Here is a 23,918-nt window from a genome sequence, read left to right on the forward strand (position 1 = left end):
ATCTGAAGCGTCTCTGGAACCGTTTAAAAATGAGCGGGTTCCTCACCTCGGCTTCCTCCCTGATCTCACCAGCTTCCTCCTCCGGAGCTCCATTCTTGGGCAGGTAAGCCATCTTTAACCTCAGGTAACCTTTCACCCTCGACTTGTGACTGTCCAACACACACACACACACACACACAGAATCAAACACGGGTCCTGATAAGGGCCACAGTGGGAGTGGAGCCTAGTCGGAAACACCTGGCCAGAGTGTCGGTCCATCGTCTTCTGTCCCGCTCGGACAGTGCCCGGGGGTAGGGATCGAACCCAGATCCATGGGACACTTCTGTGAGAAGTTTAGCATGTTCTCTATAGGTTTGCCCAAGCTACCTCTGAGAAGGTGGAATGAATGCCCTGTTCGGGATGTTCTCCAGACCCCCACCACCCTCGCCAGCCTTCTGGTGCAACATCATTTACATTTTCGGGATTTCGCAGATACTTTAATCCTAAAAAAACAACATGTGACAGCATATTATCTAAGCAATTGAAGGTTAGGGGCCTTACTCAAGGGCCCAACACTGGCAACCTTTCGATTACTAGTCCAGTACCTTAACCGCTAGGCTACAACTGCCCATCAAAGTGACATAAGCACCAGTTTTGTTATTTTTGACTCAGCTGTGAGTTCCTCCGCTTCTAAAAATACTAACACGCTGAATCACGGTTGCTCAGCGCCGAGCGTCGGTGTGTGTGTGTGTGTGTGTGTGTGTGTGTGTGTGTTGCGTAACCCACTGACCTTCTGGGTCTCAGGAGGAAGTCCTTGAAGGTGTACGGCCGCTCCATCGCTGGGTCCTCCGTCTGCAGACAGAAACGACTCGGAATTAAAAGAAGAATCGACGCTCCAGAACCCAGAGAGCTCCGGTCAGGTCTGCTCTGACACCGAGTCAGGAAAATGCGGTCAGGAGTCGGACGTCCAGACCGCTGCTCACGTGACCGGCGGCTCCGGTTACATGTTCCATGCGGGCCGCGGCTCGAGCGGAGCTCCGCAGGAATCGAGCGCATCAGCAAATCTGTGAATCTGTAAATCTGTGAATGTCCGGAGCCCGAGAGTGTTTAGTACACAGGAGAACCCGAGAGGAGCCCGAGGGGACGAGCTGCACCCACAGGAACCTCTGAGGAACCCGAGTGAGTTTATTTTGGGGATAATAAGCGTCCGTATTTAGGTAATAACACTCGTTACACATCTGACTGGTCTGGAGAGGGTCTGGGCGTGAGATCTACGTCAGCAGGTTCGACGTGAACAAAATAAGAGGCTTTTCCGAAGGACTCCCGAGTCCGTGTGGATCAATTTATTCCAGAAGCACGTCTGTTTTTAAAGCGGTGCCGTCCCAGGAATCAAAGCTCATGTGTATTTAATAATGGTTTACGACCTTGCCCTGTAAATGTTTTTGTAATTTTAATAATATTATGGACGGTAGACAGTAAAATCCCACCATTTCTTTGAAATTTTGAACACTGATCCGTTCTAAAATTGCTGGACCAGTCGCTCAACCAACGTCGATTTTTATGCTCATTTTACATCCAATCAGGGCACCAGAACCTGTTTCGGATTGTTTAGGCTGCATTTCACAACCTAATTTTATTTCGGGACACATTTGACTCTTGGGAAGTGTTGCAGGAAGTCGTTTAAGTATCTGCAAATTCGATTCAACAAAGCTGAGAAGATAAAATATCTGAAATAGGCCCGAATTCCCATACACACACTACGAAAGCTTTCCCAGATAAGTGGAGACTGTTATAGCTGGTGCGTGTGTGTGTAATAAAGCGATAACCTAAAAGTTTTGGAAATACATTTTTATCTGGATTCATCCCTCTTTATCTCCCAACTTAGTCATATCCAGTTCCCCTTTGTGAATCCGCTGCTGCTTGAAAAGAAAAACCCCCGATCTGTCCAAACTTTTCTGGAAACAGCTTTGTACTACAGCGCTACACTATAGTCAGATTGCAGAATCATATGTGAAATGCAGTGTGTTTTTAGCCTAGCCTAGCGTGGCCACACCTCTCCTGCACGTGTGTGTGTGCGCGTTTACTACAGTGTTTATTTACAGGTCCAGGTTTTCACTGAGTCTGTTTTCCATTGTTAGCTCGTGTGTGTGTGTGTGTGTGAGGGGGGGGTGTTCGCCCTCTGTAACCAGCCCTCATGTTTACATTTCAAACACAGATCCTCTTTCCACTCGGTCCAGCGAGAGGTTCTCAGGGTTCACCCGGTCATTCCAACGACAGCCGTCGTCAGTGCGTGACGCCGCCGGAACCCGGCGGGACCGCGGTGAAGATTCGGGAATAACAACAAGAGCCTCAGACCTACCGGCAAGTGGTTCAGAGGGACGTCCACCTGCCCCAGGAAGTCGTCCCTCGTCTGGATGAGAGAGAAACACAGAGAGAAGGAGACGGTTAGTGATACGGGAGTGACACGCCCGCTCCGGCAGGACCTGAAGGAAAGCGGAGGGACGAGGGTATGACGGCGCGTTACGATCTCACGGCGGCAGAATTAAACAGAACGTCTTTATTTGTCATTTAGACATACGCACGTGTAAAGTACAAAGAACTTGTTCGGAAGCCGGGGTTAAGGGCCTTGCTCAAGGGCCCAACAGTGGCAGCATGGCAGAGCCGGGATTTGAACTCTCAACCTTTCGATTGACAGCCCAAAGCTCCACCCACTAGGCTACCACTGTTCCATATGAACCAGTCTGAGAAACAACGTCTCGATTGTTTGGGACCATGTAATAATTTAATCAGGTTTCCAAAAATATGTGGACACACCCATTAAACGCTTATTAAATAAATCCCTCGCTTCCTGTTTGTACTTTCCTGTTCCAGCACGGCTGCCCCCGTGCACGATCGGACAGGTTTGGATCTCGACCCCAGCGCGTACTGGAATGAAATAAAACGACTACTGTGAGCGAGGCCACAAATGCTGCTTTAGATAAATAAATAGGCCCGAATTCCCATACACACACTACGAAATCTTGTGGAATCTCTCCCAGAAGAGTGGAGCCTGTTATAGCTGGAAATAGATTTATATAGTTTATTATATGGTTGAATGCAGTTTTGGAAATTCATAAAAAACCATGTTGACACGCCTTCTATCATCAAAAGTTTGTGGACACCTGATCGTGAGCTTGCTGGACATCCTGTTCCTAAACTATGTGCATTAATATATAAAGAAATGAGCAGGTAAACGCTACCAGACTATAACGTCGTTTAATATGCTGCATGACCCGTGTCATCGCTCCCCTCCGTCGTCCCTCCAGAAATAATCAGAAGAAAGAAGAAAAACAGAGTGAGGAGGATGAAGAGTGAAAGATCCAGTTTATGATCACACCAGTGAAGAAGCCCAGCAGTAAAAGAATAAAAGGGGTCAAAGGTCACATCAAATCACAAGATCAAACAAGCCTCCAATTGCACCCTTAATTCTACAGTGAACTTGTTGCTATGGTAACAGCACCTCTACCCTCAGTTACCTGGCCCAGGTGGAAACGCCCGGTCTTGAGTCGATCGTGACCGGAAGAGGCCTGTGTGTGGAATACAGCGGGTTAACAACACCGACACACACACACACACATTTGTGTGCACACACAGACACACACATATACAGTCACAAACACAGACACACACACACACACACAGTCACACATTTAGTCACAAACACACACACACACATGAACTGAAGGCTGCAGGGTGTCCAGCAAAACCAGCACCATCACCAAAATACACTGGACGCCCCATTTCAAGAAGCTTCTCACAAGACGCTTTTATCCAAAGCAACCTAGAGTACTGTGACAGTATACTGTCCAAGCAATTAAGGGTTAAGGGCCTCGCTCGAGGGCCCAACAGTGGCAACCTGGCAGTGGTGGGAGCTTGAACCAGTGACATTTTGATTATTAGTCCAGTACCTTAACCACTAAGCTACAACTAAAACCCCTCATGACAGCATTTGTTTTGCTGGGCACTGATGTGGGTCGAGAAAGCCTCGGTCGATGTTCCAGTTCATTCCAAAGCCAGGTTGGGGGGGGGGGGGGAGTATGAGAGAGAAAGAGAGAGAGAGACACTAAGAGAGAGAGAAAGAGAGAGACACTAAGAGAGAGAGAAAGAGAGAGAGAGACACTAAGAGAGAGAGACACTAAGAGAGAGAGAAAGAGAGAGAGAGACACTAAGAGAGAAAAAGAGAGAGAGAGACTCTAAGAGAGAGAGAAAGAGAGAGAGACACTAAGAGAGAAAGAGAGAGACACTAAGAGAGAGAGAAAGAGAGAGACACTAAGAGAGAGAGAAAGAGAGAGAGAGACACTAAGAGAGAGAGAAAGAGAGAGAGACACACTAAGAGAGAGAGAAAGAGAGAGAGACACTGAGAGAAAGAGAGAGAGAAAGAGAGAGAGAGACTCTAAGAGAGAGAGAGAGACTCTAAGAGAGAGAGAAAGAGAGAGAGAGACACTAAGAGAGAGAGAAAGAGAGAGAGAGACACTAAGAGAGAGAGAAAGAGAGAGAGAGACACTAAGAGAGAGAGAAAGAGAGAGAGAGACTCAGAGAGAGAGAAAGAGAGAGAGAGACACTAAGAGAGAGAGAAAGAGAGACTCTAAGAGAGAGAGAAAGAGAGAGAGACTCTGAGAGAGAGAAAGAGAGAGACACTAAGAGAGAGAGAAAGAGAGAGAGAGACTCAGAGAGAGAAAGAGAGAGAGACACTAAGAGAGAAAGAGAGAGAGAGACTCTGAGAGAAAGAGAGAGAGAGACTCTAAGAGAGAGAGAAAGAGAGAGAGAGACACTAAGAGAGAGAGAAAGAGAGAGAGAGACTCTAAGAGAGAAAGAAAGAGAGAGAGAGACTAAGAGAGAGAGAAAGAGAGAGAGACACACTAAGAGAGAGAGAAAGAGAGAGAGACACTGAGAGAAAGAGAGAGACTCTGAGAGAGAGAGAGACTCTAAGAGAGAGAGAAAGAGAGAGAGACACTAAGAGAGAAAGAGAGAGACACAGAGAGAGAGAAAGAGAGAGACACTAAGAGAGAGAGAAAGAGAGAGAGAGACACTAAGAGAGAGAGAAAGAGAGAGAGAGACACTAAGAGAGAGAGAAAGAGAGAGAGAGACTCTAAGAGAGAGAGAAAGAGAGAGAGACTCTGAGAGAAAGAAAGAGAGAGACACTAAGAGAGAGAGAAAGAGAGAGAGAGACTCAGAGAGAGAGAGAGAGAAAGAGAGAGAGAGACTCAGAGAGAGAGAAAGAGAGAGAGAGACACTAAGAGAGAAAGAGAGAGAGAGACTCTAAGAGAGAGAGAGAGAGAGACTCTAAGAGAGAGAGAAAGAGAGAGAGACTCTAAGAGCGAGAGAAAGAGAGAGAGAGACACTAAGAGAGAGAGAAAGAGAGAGAGAGACTAAGAGAGAAAGAAAGAGAGAGAGAGACTAAGAGAGAGAGAAAGAGACAGAGAGACACTAAGAGAGAGAGAAAGAGAGAGAGAGAGACACTAAGAGAGAGAGAAAGAGAGAGAGAGACTCCTGTATTTGTTCCTCAGGGATTCTTATCACCTCTATCATTTCAGGAAACAGGAAGTAGAATGTAATCAGCACAGACGATTAACGAGGTTAATTAGGATGACGAAATGACATCTCGCATCACATCAAGTGATATTTTGGGACGTGGATTTTCAGAACCCTGTAGAAGACCTGAGCAGAACAACAACCACGTCCACCTTCCAGTCAAAAGTGCATGTGTGAGGTCAGGAACTGATCCTGGAACTGGACGATAGCACCGCCTGGATTCGACTCGTTTGTTTTGCCAGGGCTTTGTCCCGGTCAGGGTCATGGTGGGTCCGGTTTCGCAGAATCACAGGACACCAATCCATCAGGCCTTGCTGGAGATTCCCGAATTGATCATCAAAAAAAAAAAAATGTCTAATAATATTTGCAGGCCTGACGAGTAAGTAGGGTGAAATACTGCACACCAAATCAAATCAATCATCGGGGTCACATACTGGAATGTTTTTCCCAGTAAACCAGAAGTGGTGACACGGACAAACCCGAGAGTCTGACACCACGTCAGCCAGGAGCCTGGAAGCTGCTGGAAGGAGCTCGAGATGCCAGCGCTGACGAGCGTTTATTCAACTACGAATTGGTGACCCTTCAAAAACCGATTCAATTCTTTCCAAACAGACTCTAAAACTTTCTGTACTTTGCTGAACATTTACGACTGAGGACGTATTAAGGACCTGCGGACACGCCGTGATCAAAGCGGCCCAACTGGACAAGACTAAACAAAGTAAACCGTGGTGCTGCGATCATGTCTAAACGTTTTTTTTTTGGTTTGATTTCTTTCCTTTCCCCTCTCGAGATACAGACACACATTCCTCTGCAAAGGTCCTTCTGATCTTCTGGGCTGTAACTTTACCCCGGACCTTAATGAGCGCGGAGCAGCTGAGGCGCACGGTGACCCGAGTCAGGAGAGCGGGGCCGATCTGAACCTGATCCGAAAACCCAACAACAGCACTTAATGCGGGTCTAAAGATAGAACGGCAGCTCCTAACGAGGAGAAGGGGAAAAAAAAAAACCCGGGCGGAGAGGACTCCGGAGAGGCCGACGTGTCTGAGAACGCTTTTCTTCTTCTTCTTATTTTCCCCTCGCTCTGATGTTTAAAAACTGAACACAGGAAACGCCACTGATTTCTGGTAAGCTTTTCGTGCCTGAGGTCGGAAAGCCGAGCGCTTCAGCCCGACTCTGTTGCTCCTGGCGTCTGTTCGCTTGAGAAATTACGGTTCAGACGGATCTCTTTTTCTTCCCAGAAAGTCCTCCCTCCTTTCCGTGGAGTCACAAACCTGAAACTCGTCTGCTTTTCCCATTTGCCTCCGATTATTAATGACTAACGCGGTGAATTATTGACCGGTTACGACCTAGTGACACATTCCAGCTCAGGAATTTACAACAAAAAAAAGGGAAATAAATTGAACTAGCTGGTAAAACCAGGCGTACGCTGGTGCCAATCCAATCTAAGTGAATAAACAGAAGAGCAACCTGGCGCCGAGTTACCTTTGGGCCGTTCCATGTAAATCCTTCGCCAGGATTACCATCCAGCGCGGGGTCGGCCCTGCGCTCGCCCCCTTGGCTGAAATAGATCTTGAACCTGGGCTGCCCGGGGTTCGGCTCTTTTCTGATCCTGAACGTACAACGTCGAGCTCCGTCTTCGCCCTCGGCGTCCGTTTCGGAAATGGGAGCGTGTAAATTGGGCATGGATCCCGGACGGGAGGGCACCTGTCTGGTCAGCAGGGGCTGAGACGTGCTCCTCTCGAGGCGGATCCGGGGACACCTCGGGGCGCGGGCCGCTTTGGGATCGCTGGCGTCGCGGTCTCTGTCCTGCTGGAGCTGGAGGACCAGCCTGCGTGGGCCGGACGGTTGGACGGACCAGCGGCGGGCGCCGTTATGACCGTCCGGGCCGTACGGGATGATCCGGAACTGCCGGACGCCCGGGGGTTCTGTAGGACTGGACTGTCGGATGGAGAATCCTGAGGAGGCGCCGTTGTGCAGATCGTACGGCCGTACGCAGAAAACACGCCGCTTGGGATGGGCAGAATCCGCTAACGGTGCATAGCGACCGTAACTCGGGCAGAACTCTGGTTCGGTGTAGGCCGGCGCCGGATCCTGGACGTATTCCGGTGGAGGTTCCTCCGGTTCTGAATCTCCCTGCGGCGTAGCCGAGCGCTGTAGGGAAATCTGCACGGAGGAGCTCTTGGTGGGCCTGGGCTCGGGTTGGCTCTGGAGCTGCGGGATGAACATGGACGAGCTCCGTTTTAGGAAAGCGTCCGACACGGCGTCGTCGTCCTTGACCGGAAAGTTGCGCAGATGCGTCTGGTAGCGCATGGCTGCCGGCCTGTCGGCGCGGGCGTCGGCGTCCTCCTCCGGATCCTCCAGCAGCTCGGGAGCCGTGTTGCTCCGGCTGGATCCGAAGTACAGGCGCAGCCGGCGGGACATTCTGGTGAGTGTGTGCGCTCCCGCTCCGCCTCGCGCGCGCCCCGGCCTTACCGTACCGTACCGCCTCGGAAAAGTAAAAAGAGCAGCCACGCGAGGTGCTGCCAAGGATCTGCAAAGTTCAGACCACAAACTCTCAATAAGAGAGTGGGAGAGCGAGCGAGAGCGCAGGAGAGAGAGAGAGAGAGAGAGAGAAACACCGACCCAGCAGCACTTGGCAGGAGCTTCAGTGCGGCGCTCGCTGGTGACAGACAGCAGAAATAGACCGAGTGTCAAGCGGCATTCCAGGCGCGATTGGATAAGGACGCCTGGCACTCAGGGAAGCCGAGGGAAGGGTAGGATGGCTCCGGTCACATGACCGATGCACAAAGTTCCCCCTACACCCCCCAACACACACACACACACACACACACACACACACACACACACACACACACACCCACCCTGCTAGATCTAAACTGCTTTCCGTCAGCTGCTGCTGGTCTGTCAGGACGATAAGACTAAAAGAGAGCTCGATTACGCCAGGAAACAAACCCATAAATCTTCCTTCCACTCACACACACACACACACACACACACACACACACACACACACACACACACACACGTCGCGAACGACATAATAATAATGCTTTAATAAAGCTGTTGTGTCCATTTCTACCTCACACACTGCCAGAACACACACACACACACACACAGTGTATATACACACATTTAATACACAGTGTACACACATACACACTTCATACACACAGTGCACACACAGTTAACACACACTAACACAATGCACACACACTTTACACAGTGTATATACACACGCATTTAATACACACCGTGTACACACACATCTAATATACACACAGTGTACACACACACACTTTACACACACAGTGCACACACACAGTTAACACACACTAACACAATGCACACACACATTTAACACAGTGTACACACACACACTTTACACACACAGTGCACACACACAGTTAACACACACTAACACAATGCACACACACATTTAACACAGTATACACATACACACTTAACACACAGTGTACACACACACATCTAATACACAGTGTACACATACACACTTAACACACACAGTGTATATACACACATTTAATACACACAGTGTACACACACACACTAACACAATGCACACACACTTTACAGACACAGTATGTATATATACACACACACACATTTAATACACACAGTATACACACACACTTAATACACACACACACACACACACACTTAATACACACACACACACACACAGTTTATGTCCATTTCTCTCCACTGAGTCAGTGGTGCACAACCTCGGGTTCTGGACCCTACATGGGGGGTCACCAGGTGAAGCTTCAGTCAGGGTCATGAGAACATGAAGATACACTACTAACTGGGGAAACAGCCCATGGATACCCCGTTAGATACCCCACGGATATGAATACCCCAAAGATATTAGATACCCTCTGAATATCCCACAAATACCCCACAGGTACCCCATAGATACCCACAGATATAAATAACCCACAAATAACCCATAGATACGCCACGGATACCCCCTGGATACCCAACAGCTACCCCACTAATAACCAACAGATACCCCACGGATACGAATAGCTCACAAATACCCCAGAGTTACTCTACAGATACCCCACACGAATAACCCACAGATACCCCCTGGAAGAGCAGAAGGTTAGATGAGGCGTGCTCCACAGGCTCCAGGTTTGTTGCTCTGATTGATGTAACTGATATAAACGTTACTGTATGCACTGCTGAATCCTCTCACAGATCAATAAACATTCTCCTGAGCAAACGTTTGAAACTAAACGCTGATCGATGCGTCAGCTCAGCGCCGAACACCGTCTGTACAGGGTTCAAAAGCCCTGACCTGTGGTGATGGTTGTAGTTTTCCTTTATCACTTTTCTACTGGGGTTATGAAGTTCTGAGAAAGAACACAGAGAGATTCTTACATCAGTACATGTACAAAATCACCTCTGTGATTATAACTGCTATAACAGCTCCTGGCTTTCTACAAGATTTTGAGTGTGTCTGTGGGAATTACTTCCCTAAACGGTCACCACACATACAGAGAGAGGAGGAGAGAGAGGAGGAGAGAGAGACGAGATGATGAGACGCTCCTGAGTTCCTGAACATGAGCAGCACTGCAGCTTCTGCTCAGACTTATAAGGAGAACAGAGAGATCCTGCAGATCTTTAGAACACACACACACACACACACAGTGAACTCACACACTGCCAGAACACACACACACACACACAGTGTACACACATATAGGTAACAAACACACACACTATCACAATGCACACACACTTCACAGACACACTGTATACACACGTCCAGAAAACACACACACTTAATATACAGTGCACACACACACATACACATCCAGAAAATACACACAAAGTGCACAATGTATGTATATATATATACACACACACAGAGAATACACATACACAGTAAATACACACACTAACACGATGCACACACACTTTATAAACACATACAGAAAATACACACACACACACACTGTACACTCACACACAGTTTACAAACAAACACACACCAACACAATGCACACACACTAACACTTAATACACACACACACACTCTTTCACACATATATGGTTAATCTTTGCACTGAGGACATAGATGCCTCTCAAATACACCCTATCATGAGTGTGCGTGCACATGCATACCAACACACACACACACACACACACACACACACACACACACACTGAATCAGAACCACTTAATCACCCACTGAGCACCAACAGCTCATTTACACACTCAGAGTTCCAACAACAATAACAGGCTTTCACACTCCATACCAGTGTAAAGACCAGTCACACACACACACACACTCTCTCACACACACACACACTCACACAGAGCGCCGTGTCCTTCGTACACACAACAGATCAAAGTGTAAAATCTTTATGAAAAATGAGTCAATCAAAGTGATTCACTTCTAAATGATTCATTATTACAGAATCATTATTTCACCTGGTCAGGGTCACGGTTGGTCCAGCTTCCCCAAAAAACAGCCTGACCAGAACGCCAAGCTATCACAGGGCTTTGGCCAATCACCCCATGCCCCCCCTCCCCCGGCCTCAAACGTAGCCAATCACGGGTGGTGTGTAGACGCCCGGCCGGCCGATAACACCGCTGGGGATTCGAACCCTGGATCTCAGTGGTAGTGGACTGAGACTAGCAAAATGTTCTGGAATGGAGATGAGAAGATGTGATGGTTCTTACCAGCCTGTTCTCGTCGAACACCTCGAAGAGCAGCCGGTGGTTCTGAGGGCACACCTGAGAGAGAGAGAGAGAGAGGTAGTGGTCAGTAGAGTTTTGCCGGTCCTTCTGATGCATATTGCGAGTGCATCGACCGGTCAGCAGAGGGCGCACTTTCCCTAACGACAAGGAACCCTGTTTTAGGCGTCGTCCCTCCCCCTACAAACACACACAGCCAATCGGGTGTCTTCAGAGGCGCCTGGCCGGCTGATAGCAGAGCTGAGATTTAACTCAAGAGCTCCAGATCTCAGGACTGGTGGGCTAGCGTGTTTTACCGCTGCACCACCCGAGCTCCTCTTGAGTTTGTAGGCTAAACAAAGACGTTTAACACCAGCAGATTTCCACGTTAAGTTAGAACAAAAAAGCTGCTATTTAAAATTCTTCCTTTGCTATCATAATTAAATCTGTATTATTTACAGTTTAGGTTTAAACATCATGTAAATACAACTAAAATAAAATGTGTTGGCGGCCTCTGCTGGCAGGTCAATGCACCTGCAGGAGGGGTGGACGATTCCCAGACTGCGGCGCATGCCTCTCCACAAGCGCTACAGAAGCAGCCGGTCGAACGCACACGTTTCGGAGCGGGCTGCGGGTCTGCCGCGTCCGGAGCAAATCCCAGTGATTGGCTCTGGTAGTAGGTGCGAGTCTCCAGCTCCAGTCTCCTGCTGAGTATCGTCCACCTCCCGAACAGTAGCGGCTCTCCTCATGCCCGCTGGAAACGAACCATGGTCAGGTTCACAGAGTTGGGTAATATAGGTGTTGCGTAACCTTTTTTCTTCGATGGATGAAAGTATTTATTTTGAAACTGGGCACCTTTTCTTGTTTTCTATGGCACAGATTACGTTTAATATACGGATCTGAAACTATTTAGTGTGACAAATATGCCAAAATGCTTGTTTGGGGATTTATCTCCTTGCTGCAGCAACAGCGACCCCTACTGTCTGGGCAAGACAAATGCGAGCAGCTGAGGAATACACAGAGTGCAGCATGTTCCTCTGGGTTATAGCTATACTGTATAGTAGGCTTGTGGTAACCTGCAGCCCTCGTCGTGAATGCACCAGGGAGTTTAATGTGCTTTATTCAGGGATAAAAACTGAGAGGATGCAAGTTTAACATTTTAAATCTTACAGAAGGTGATAAAATGAGAAACTTACTCTGAAAAAAAACTCCTCGTTCCATTTCGGGTTGAGAGTCTGAAACACAGAGACATTCACGTTCATTAAAGCACCGAGAAGTGAAGCGGCGGAACCGCGGCCCGGGAAACCCGACCCTGATCCTGACCTGTACGGATGGTGCTAAGCTGGCATATCGATCGGCGTTCAGTTTCAAACGTTTGCTCTGTAGAGTGTTTATCGATCTGTGAGAGGATCCAGCAGCACGTTTACATCAGTGATATAAATCGCAGCTTCAAACCTGAAGCCTGTAGAACACGCCCGCTTTCAGACCCCGATTTAGGACCCCACCACGACCACGTCTCCTTTTCTTACTTATCAGCTCTTCAGTTTTATTAGGCTTCTGATTTCTGGTGCTTTTGGACCCGGATTCGAACCTGAAGGCAGGCAGGCGCAGTAGTTTGCTCCATTCTACCCTTTTAGGAACCCCGTTTTCCTGAACTACAATCTCAGATCAGTTTAGATGTGTTAGCATTCCTTCCTGGGATCTTCTGGATGTGTTGTTACGGAGTCCTTACTCCCGGGTAGATTTCCCATCCACCCAGGTTAAAGATAAGTACTCTCGCTGTGGTTTGGTGGAGTCACGACATTCACTTCATCTTTACTGTGGAGGAGTCCACACTTGTTCCGGTCCTTCTGTAGAACTGCGCCCCCTGCTGGTCGGGTGAAATTGACCAATTCTACTCTGATGAACTGACGAACCAAATCATTAAAACCACGACACGTTAGGTGTTCTGACACGTTCACCTCTTCACAGCAGCTCTTCTGTTAATCCGTACCAGACCGGGCCACACCCTTCATGCCCTCTGGCATCAATGTCGGCGGATGGTGCTCACCACGGCCAATCAGATGAACTATGACGACTACCATCATCTTCACTGGTCCTCACAAGCACCAGTGCTACGTTTTTTTGGGGGTGGGGGGTCCTAACGTAGTGGCTGATGGGTGTCCGACTGCATAAACTAAATAAACTTAATTAATAACATATTGTGGCAATCTGCTCCCACTGTGGTTTACAAGATGTACTGTAAAGCCTCCACAAGGGGGCGCTCGTGTACAAGTCTGTTTCGTTTTTATGCACCTTTAAAATTAGTTTCTTTCTTTTTTTTTCTGGCTCACAACCCACCCAGGGAGCGTCATCGCTTTGTGATGGTTGGCTGCATGTATAAAAAAATATACCCCGCCGGTCCATGAAATTATATCTTATATGAAACCTGTCCGTGGTGCTAAAAAGGTTTGGGATCGCTGTACTAGGAAACCCCACGCTTACTGACCCGCTCAGATACCTGTACTGAGTAACACAGCATGAAACGGTACTGTTACCTTCTTTATGGTTTTGGTCTGGACCAGGGCGAGCTCGCGGTTCTCATCAGCGACGTACAGGGACAGTTTGACGTAGGGATCGCTGCACAGAGAGAGAGAGACAGAGAGAGAGAGACAGAGAGAGGGAGACAGAGAGAGACACACACACACACAGAGAGACACAGAGAGACAGAGAGAGACAAAGACAGAGAGACACACACACAGAGAGAGAGAGAGAGACAAAGAGACACACACAGAGAGAGAGACAAAGAGAGAGAGACACACACACAGAGAGAGAGAGAGAGACAAAGACACACACAGAGAGAGAGACAAAGAGAGAGAGACACACACACAGAGAGAGAGAGAGACAAAGAGACACACACAGAGAGAGAGACAAAGAGAGAGAGACACACACACAGAGAGAGAGAGAGACAAAGAGACACACACAGAGAGAGGGAGACAGAGAGAGAGACAAAGAGAGAGAGACACAGAGAGAGGGAGACAGAGAGAGACACACAGAGAGACACACAGAGAGACAGAGAGAGAGACACAGAGGAAAATTAATCTACATAAATCTGCAATTAAGTCTTGTTTCATCTTCATCATCCGCTTCATCCTGGTCAGGGTCACGGCGGGTCCGGTTCCTCCGGGAAACGCTGGGCGCAGGGCAGGAACTATTCACGAAACCAAAAGTATTTGGACGCCTGACCATGAGTGACCAGTATGTGATCTTTCACCTAGGACATCAGCCGCTCTTCTGAGAGGCGTGTCTGTGTGTGGGAATTTGTGCCCAAATTTGTGCTGTAGCCTAGTGGTTAAGGTACTGGACCTGTAATCAGAAGGTTGCCGGGTTCAATCCTCACCAGTGCCAGGTTGCTGCTGTTGGGCCCTTGAGCGAGGCCCTTAATCCTCAATCGCTTAGATTGTACACCGTCACAGTGCTGTAAGTCGCTTTGTGTAAAAAGTGTCTGCTAAATGCCGAAAATGTAAACGTAATGTAAATGATCGATCAGTCGATGTTCCGGTTCGTCCCAGAGCTGTTGAGTGGGGCTGAGCTCGGGACACTTCATGCCTTTATATTATAGATCTCGCTCATGCTGGAACAGTGATGATTGATTACAGTAAATTACGATAAATGACAGTACTGGGGCGTCCCAAAACTTTTGTTCAAATCATCAGATGGTCAGGTGTTAAACGTGTCCCGACGTAAGACCACGACAGACAGGATCCCGTCTGGAACACTCGTGGGTGACGAAGTGAAAATTCCCCGTGCGTGAGCTCACGTCCTCGGTCCTGGACGCCTCCGATTTCCCGTGTTCCTCACCGACCTCCTGCACGAGGGAAACCATTTCTGCGCGGATCTTCTGTCCGATAGATCTCTGAGGGCTCCTCGGATTTCTGGAATCTGGGCAGGAGAGAACGCCGCTGAATATTCAGGAGCTCGTCAGAGAGGAAACAGGAGAGCAGAGAAACCGCCGCCGTGTCCCGGAGAAGATCAGGAAAACTCATCTTAGACGGGAAAGATCACCTCCTCGCCACTGACGGCGCCTCCTACTGTCTGGTCGAGGCACCGACATGAGCGGTGAAGGACCGCAGAAGGAGTCACACGGTCCTCCGTACGTATTTATTTGGGGTTTTAATGCCATGTTTAACACGTGTCGTCACTTGCGTCGAGCAAAAGGGCAGTGCACAGGGGACTTGGATATGCCAAATTGACAGAGCTCAAAAAGGTGATTTAAGGTGGTTTTCAGGTGTTCAGACTGCACCAAACACTGCATGTCCACCTTAAATCAGATTTGATAGCTAGTTGAAACTTAACAACGGTCTGTGAACCTGCGTCAGGGTCGCGGTGGGTCCTGTTCCGCTCGAAAGGCAGGGATATATTTTCGGGACAGGGCACCGATCCAGCGCGGGGTTCGTGATGACCTGGCCGATCGTGTCCGCGTGGACAAGCGCACGAGGATTAAACCCTGGATGAGTGTGAGGGGTGGACGTTACTCCCTGCGGCCCCGCTGAATAATTACACCATTCATCACATGCTAATTAGATGTTTACACGAAGGCTTCGGGATTTCTTCAGCGTAGCCACAACCAACATTCCAAACAGAGGTTCCACCAGTCCACAACTAACATTCCAATCAAGGGTTCCACCAGTCCACAACTAACATTCCAATCAAGGGTTCCACCAGTCCACAACTAACATTCCAATCAAGGGTTCCACCAGTCCACAACTAACATTCCAATCAAGGGTTCCACCAGTCCACAACTAACATTCCAATCAAGGGTTCCACCAGTCCACAACTAACATTCCAATCAAGGGTTCCACCAGTCCACAACTAACATTCCAATCAAGGGTTCCACCAGTCCACAACTAACATTCCAATCAAGGGTTCCACCAGTCCACAACTAACATTCCAATCAAGGGTTCCACCAGTCCACAACTAACATTCCAAACAGAGGTTCCACCAGTCCACAACCAACATTCCAAACAGAGGTTCCACTAGTTCACAACCAACGTTCTAATCAAGGGTTCCACCAGTCCACAACCAACGTTCTAACCGAGGGTTCCACCAGTCCACAACCAACTGGTCAAACCGGGACTTCACAGACCTGTGTATAAAGGAAGCGGTACTGGTTGATGTGGGTGATGCATGACGGTGATGGATTTAGGGTGTTTCCCGGAGGAACCGTAGGGTGTTGACCGCCCGTCCGGAACACAGCACGTGTGAGCGAGTACAGCTGTTCCTAATAAAGTGGCCGGCGTAAATCCAGTGAATCGTTAACGAGGGTTGGGCTTTGATGACCGGAGCGTGAAGGTCAAACTGAAGGTCATCCATCATGTCCAAAACACCCGGCGTGAGGAGGAAGATCTGCTCCGTCCTGCGCCGTCTTCATCATCTCCGCCGCCGACATCAACACGGGCGCCGTTTTTTCGTCTCCTCCGCATCACCATGGAAACGGCCCCTTTAATGGAAACTGGCGCCTCGTTTCTGCATTGTTTGGCTTTTTCGGGGGTAAGGGAGTCCTCATACAGCCTTTTATAACATTCACACACACACACACACACACACACACACACACACACAGTGTTCACCTCCCACCCCGTCCCAGGGGGCCTCCGCTCCGTACGACTGACTCAACCCGCCCTCACGCTGGAGGAGAACGAAATAAAGGGAGTCGAACCGATCGCCCCATCGTATTTCTCCTCCAATCCTGACCGAGGAGGGTCGTGACAAAGACACGCCCCCCTACGACACGTGTGCAGCACAGACCGCTTCTTTTCACCTGCACTGGGCTGGTTTACATGGAGATCCGGATCGTGCACGGAGAGTCACGCACTTTCCTTCATCCAAGTCTATGTGCAGCGCCTCGATCCGCCAGCAGAGGGCAGCGAATGCAAACGTTCGGACACGCCTGACCAAATTCCACACTCATCTGTAGAATTTAGATTTGTTTGATGAATTTAATGTACCGAAACGAGGCCACACTTGGTTCCACGTTTGTCCGCTACCACAATCCGTACACTACGTGGACAAAAGTATTGGGACGCCCCTTCTAACATTCGAATTCATGTGTGTTTCAGCCGCGACAGTTGCTAACAACTTTGCTATGCTTCCAAATTTGGAAATTTGGGGAGGCGCCGTCATCCTGGAAGAAACCGCCACTTGATCAATCAGAATCATTTTACGCGGTTTTGAAGGATCAATCATTTGTAGTCGCGTGGAGCCGTGCTTTCGGGCGTCCACCGAGCTCCAGGAACGTCTGACGGAGGGTGAGAGGTGATGGACGAGAGTCTAACGGTGCTGTGCTTTACACCGCTCTATTCAGCACTCGTCTTTGTGCATGGTGATCTTAGGCTTGGGGTCAGATGCTCTCTCTCTCTCTCTCTCTCTCTATCTATATATATGTATGTATTGGGACGCCCCTTCTAATGATTGAATTTGTGTGTTTAAGACACAGTTGCTAAAAGAGATATGATACGCTGTGAAGCAACAGTTTAGGGAAGGCCCTCTTTCTGTTCCAGCATGAGCGAGCGCTATAAAGACGTGAAGAAAAGCTCCAGTGCTACAAATTCCCATACACAGCCTGGTGAGAAGCCTTCTCGTTGTTCTAGCCAACAAGCTCATGACCAGGTGTCCAAATACTTTTGATCATCTGCTGTATTTTAAAGGCAAACGTACAAAAGTAAGAAAATAAGATCAGAGCTAAACTAAAGAACCAGGCTCTTCAGATCCAGCACACAGCGTTTTCAAGGTGTGGTCGGGCGCTAGATATGTTCAAGGGCAAAGTCCTGCAGTTACATTACACAATCCAAACTCACGGGGGTTGTGAAAGATCACGCCGAGCTCCGATCAGGGTTAATTACTAAACACGTCTCGTCATAAAGGCCAGGAGGTCGTAGAGGAACGCTTCTGACGTCCAGCAGCTCACGATCCTGCCCTCAGGTGAACGTTCACTACAGCGGCTCTTCCACTGAAGCCGAAAAAATCCCATAATGCAACACGTGTGCCAAAAAAACCCAACCTCCAGATCAGAACCCGCTCGGGTGGTACGGCGGTCTGACGCACTGACACACCACAGCCGAGTGTTGGGGCGTGGCAGATGGAATTTAAGCGGAGCTGCCGACCTGGCCGGGCGTCCACACACACACACGCGTGTGTGGGCGTGATTGTGTGCACGTGTGTGTGTGTGTGTATGTGTTTGAACATGTGTGTGTGCGAGTGTGTGTGTATGTGTTTGTGCATGTGTGTGTATGTATGTGCGTACGTGTGTTTGAACATTTGTGTGTGTGCGTGTGTGTGTGTGTGTGTGTCAGAACATGTATGTGTACAAGTGTGTGTGTGTGCGTTTGTGCATGTGTGTGTATGTGAGTATGTGTGTACGTATGTAAACGTGTGTGTGTGTGGACATGCTTGTGTGCATGTGTGTGTGTTTGTACATGTGTGTTAAAATGCTTGTGTAAACGTGTGTGTGTTTGTCTGAACATCTGTGTGTATATGCGTATGTATGTGAATGTGTGTGTACATGTGTGTGTGTGTGTGTACATGTGTGTGTGCGTGTGTGTGTATTCCTACCTGGCACCAATAATATCCTTCTTTGCCAAATCGATGCCGGCGATGACCCTGACGCGCAGGACCCGCGACTCGTTCTGCAAAACACACACACACACACACCACATCAGAGAATACAGTTGATTAATGAATCACAAACAGTCATAACTAGAGATGGACCGATCGGGGTTTTTGGCACCGATTCCGATCTCCTTTCAGGGACATCGGCCGATAGCCGATTCCGATCGGGGAGGGGGGGGGGGATTAGCAGTAAATAAACTTAAAAAGAGCCTCACAGTGAAGATAAACCGGAGCAGCGCGCGCGTGTGTGTGTGTGTGTTTGTGCCTTTAGAAGAGACGCTTTGTTCACAGTATCGCTATAAGTGATTCATTGATTCATGAGTCGATTCGTTTTTATGTGAAGCGTAAGTTTCTCTTCTCGGTTATCTCTCCGTGTTTACTGTTATTAATTAAATGTCGTGGTTTTAAATAAACATCAGCTACTACAGATCATTCTGTGTGACTCTCTTACATTAAAAAGCTTCATTACACTGTTATTAGCACAGATCTGTAACCGAGTCAGACTCGTTCCGTCTAAGGAGCTAAAAGTTTCCTAAAAGTTCAGCAGATGATCCTGAACTAACGAATTTGGTAATGAATAAACTTTTGCCTCCGATTGGCTCTGTAACGTTTTCTGTTCTCATCTACATCACAAGTAAGAACCGCTCACGATTTACCAAAGTGAACCAGGAGTTTATATAACGTGCTGATAGAATCGACTCAGATGTGACCGGGTTGAATTATCTTTTTAAAGTAAATATTACAATCAGCAAAATTACATCGTAAGAGCTTTCACGATGGTTTCTGTACGATGGGTGATGAATGGTGATGTGATGGTTGGTGCTTCGTAGCTCAAAGTCTGGATCGATCCACTGAGCTGTTAACTTAATGTGGTCTTTATATATCACACCATCGGATCGGCTACTTTTAGGAAATATCGCAGATCGCCGATAGCATATTTTGATTAAAAATCGGCCGATACCGATTCGTAACCGATCGGTCGTCCCATCTCTAGTCATAAGTATGTGGACGCCCCTCCTAATTACTCCTGACCAGCAAGTGCTCAGAGATCCAGTGTGAGGGAACTCAAGAAACCAGCACCCACACTCACTACACTCCTTTGAGATGAACCGGAACACTGACTGTGAGTCAGGCCTTCTCGTCCAACGTCAGTGCACACATTCCCAACACGCACACACACACACACACACACACACACAGGACATGTTACATAAAACACACTCTTCCTCTCTCTGCTCCTCAGAGAGCTTCCTCCGACAAGCGGCTGCTTATTTTTATCCCACACACACACACACACTTACAGACTGATAACTGTGTGTGTGTGTGTGTGTGTGTGTGTGTGAGTGTGTGTGTGTGAGTGTGTGTGTGGTACCTGGCAGTGGACCAGCGAACCCGAGTCCATTATCATTCCTTCTGAAAATCTCACCAAAACATCAGAAGTGATTTAGGTTCATAAAGCGCCGCATTAATTATTGAAACTTGGTTACCAGCCGGAGATATCGTACTGGCACATCTACATCCGCCCATTAACCGTCCCCGCGAACCCCCACAAGACCCCCAACACACCACACCACACCACACCACACCACACCACACCACACCACACCACACCACACCACACCACACCACACCACCCCATCAAATAACACAGGACTCCACAAACACTCCAGCTCTGGTGGACTTATATTCTAGCTTTAAATGTTCTACAGGGAAACCACCTTTAAAAAAAGTCATGCCGATACATCCAGCTCCACTTACCATATAGAAGCACTTTGTAGTTCTACAATTACTGACTGTAGTCCATCTGTTTCTCTGTATGCTTCGTTACCCACTTTCATGCTGTTCTTCAATAGTCAGGACCCCCACAGAGCAGGTATTATTTAGGTGGTGGATGATTCTCAGCACTGCAGTGACACTGACGTGGTGCTGGTGTGTTAGTGTGTGTTGTGCTGGTATGAGCGGATTAAACACCTCACTGTCACTGCTGGACTGAGAATCGTCCACCAACCAAAAATATCCAGCCGACAGCGCCCTGTGGGCAGCGTCCTGTGACCACTGATGAAGGTCTAGAAGATGAGCGACTCAAACAGCAGCAATAGATGAGCGATCGTCTCTGACTTTACATCTACAAGGTGGACCGACTAGGTAGGAGTGTCTAATAGAGTGGACAGTGAGTGAACACGGTGTTTAAAACTCCAGCAGCGCTGCTGTGTCTGAATCCACACATACCAGCACAACACACACTAACACACCACCACCATGTCAGTGTCACTGCAGTGCTGAGAATCATCCACCACCTAAATAATACCTGCTCTGTGGTGGTCCTGTGGGGGTCCTGACCATTGAAGAACAGGGTGAAAGCAGTACGTAAAGAAACAGATGGACTACAGTCAGTAATTGTAGAACTACAAAGTGTTTCTATATGGTAAGTGGAGCTGATAACATGGACAGTGTGTGTAGAAACAAGGAGGTGGTTTTAATGTTATGGCTGATCAATACATCCCGTTCTACCACTCTGGGAAACACAGAGGAACAGAATCAGACTCCGAGTCGGACTGCGTTCCCATGCACACTGATAATCGGACAGATCCGATTACAGGAGGCGTCGCACCAACAGCCAGACCAGCAACTGGGACCAGTGTGTGTCTCCTCACTGAAATTAATCTCCTAAAAAAATCCCATTAAGGCTCATCTGGTACGTACATTCACACATTTATTAACCAATATGTTTAAAGTGGGGTGAAAAATCCCAACAACACTGCTGCACCTGATTCCCTCGTACCAGAACAACTACCGTGTGGTTACCGTGTGAGCATAACATCTGGTCAGAGGGGGTCCTACTGAAATCTGCTTTGATTGATAAATGAGGTACAGGTGCACCACAGTCAGTTATTGTATACCCACAAAAGTTCATCTGTGTGGAAGTAAGAACGCAGGTACCGCTTAGGTGTTCCTAATAAAGTGCTCGTTAATATAAACTCTGCGCTTTTACAAATTAAGGAGGAACATGAGGGCCGAACGGACCCCCGCGGGACTGACTCACCGAACCCGGGGGAGGTAAAATAAATCACAGTTATTAGTCATTTGTAGCTTCAATCTACATTTTAGTTCTGACATTTTCACTGATGATTAATTCTCATAAACACGCGTTTATCTCATTATATTAAAAAGTTATTTTATTATATCTATTAGGATCACGTCGTACTAGAGCCGCCTGAATCGCCAGCTTGATGTGATCTTCTCCACGTTTGATCCTGTGAACCGAATTGTTTATTGTGTAATAAAGTGGATATGAGAGGCTGTTGTGATGTCAGGCCTGGCACACGGAGCGACTGTACAGGAAGTGGAAATCACACCCTCGAGCTGCCAGCCTGGAGAAATCACATTTTTGGAACGTGTGGCTCGTTCTGATCCGTCCGGTCTTTATTCAAACAACTTATAACCGCAGCTAATTACAGTGTGAGCAACTGAGAGTTAAGGGCCTTGCTCAGGGGCCCAACGCTGGCATGGTGGTGAGGCTTGAACCAGCATCCTTCTGATTACTAATCCAGTCCAGTACTTGACAACTGAGCTAATACAGCTGAGCTGCCAATTAATCCGGTAATTAAGGTTGAAGTATATTACTGAGTTACGACTGTACCGTGGCCGTGTGTAGTACTGGTACGACTGTTCTGTAAAAGTGTGTAATGCTGGGACAAGCGTGCCATGGTCGTATGCTGGTACGACTGTACCATAATAATGTGCGGTGCCGATACAACCGTGCCGCGGCTGTGTGTAATGCTAGTACGACTGTACCATAATAATGTGTATTACTGGTATGACTGTACTGGTGCAGTGTGTAGTACTGGTGGGACTGCACCATAACAGTGTGTAGTGATGGTACGACTGTACCATAATAATGTGTGGTGTTAGTATGACTGTACCATGGCAGGTTGTAGTGCTGGTACCATAATAATGTGCGGCGCTGATACGACTGTGCCGTGGCAGTGTGTAATGCTAGTACGACTACACCGTAATAGTGTGTAGTACTGGTATGACTGTACTGGTGCAGTGTGTTGTACTGGTGGGACTGTACCATAATAGTGTGTAGTGATGGTACGACTGTATTATGGCAGTGTGTAATGCTGGTAATGCTGGTACGACTGTATTATGGCAGTGTATAATGCTGATACAACTGCACCAGAACAATGTGTGGTGCTGATACGACTGTAACACGATAGTGTGCGGTGCTGTGCCATGGTAATGTATGGTACTGGAATGACTGTACAACGGTAGTAGTGTGTTGCTGGTATGACTGTACCGTGCCAGTGTGTGGTACTGGTATGAGTGTACCATAATAATGTCTGGTGCAGGGACAACTGTACCGTGTCAGTGTGTGGTACTTTTACGACTGTACCATAATAATGTGTGTTGCTGGTACGACTGTACCGTGGCAGAATGTGGTGCTGATAAAAGTGTATCAAATGTGGTATGTTTGTTGCTGGTACGATTGTAGCTTTCAGGTTTAGTTATGACAGTCAGATTGGTCCCTCTGACAACCGATAGTCCCCGCAGTCCCCTACACTGTACCTGCCTGACTGACTGTTGCTGTTGACAGAAAAGTGGAACATTAATGATTCAAACAAAAACAGATCAGATCAGCTAACACCGAACATCCCGGACTGTCATGTGTACAGACATTACTGATCTACAGCTAGAATGTAAACACTGTACACCATAATCTTACCTCATCTTCTGAAAGTCCATAGATCGGTTCGAAATTGGCAGCCATACAGAAACAGGGGAGTCGATTCTGTAGCAGCTTCAGCTAATCAGAACAATAGCGCCCCCTCCACCCTCCAAACAACGATTCTCTTCACTTTACTCCAATCCTGATCGCCTGTACCGGTCTTACACGCTATTTCCCCCCGAAATAACACCAACAGACGGTCAGAAATAACATCCAGCCGCGCTGTTTTTCACCCGAAAGCCCAAAACTTCTCAGCTCAAAAATCCGTCTCGCCTGTGATGTGATTCC

At 48.0% G+C, this 23,918-nt stretch overlaps 1 protein-coding gene across 6 annotated transcripts in view; it reads right to left on the reverse strand.

Annotated features, from left to right (window-relative positions):
* nedd4l (NEDD4 like E3 ubiquitin protein ligase) overlaps positions 1–23,918 on the reverse strand; it is a 46,142-nt gene extending 22,224 nt beyond the window's left edge. For 2 of the 6 annotated variants that reach the window (XM_063011432.1, XM_063011431.1), the window contains exons 1-8: positions 23,628–23,918; positions 18,845–18,918; positions 13,792–13,873; positions 12,451–12,489; positions 11,261–11,314; positions 2,339–2,389; positions 770–831; positions 47–149 (exon numbers count right to left, since the gene is read on the reverse strand). In XM_063011432.1, the coding sequence (XP_062867502.1) occupies positions 47–149; positions 770–831; positions 2,339–2,389; positions 11,261–11,314; positions 12,451–12,489; positions 13,792–13,873; positions 18,845–18,918; positions 23,628–23,672 (510 nt within the window). In that variant the 5' untranslated portion in view covers positions 23,673–23,918. Of the gene's footprint in view, positions 1–46; positions 150–769; positions 832–2,338; positions 2,390–3,494; positions 3,546–7,032; positions 8,092–11,260; positions 11,315–12,450; positions 12,490–13,791; positions 13,874–18,844; positions 18,919–23,627 lie in introns of those variants that run through there. The other 4 variants (XM_063011428.1, XM_063011427.1, XM_063011433.1 and 1 more) reach the window with 3 other exon arrangements.

The sequence above is a fragment of the Trichomycterus rosablanca genome, chromosome 16, assembly GCF_030014385.1.
Source record: "Trichomycterus rosablanca isolate fTriRos1 chromosome 16, fTriRos1.hap1, whole genome shotgun sequence".
NCBI lineage: Eukaryota > Metazoa > Chordata > Actinopteri > Siluriformes > Trichomycteridae > Trichomycterus > Trichomycterus rosablanca.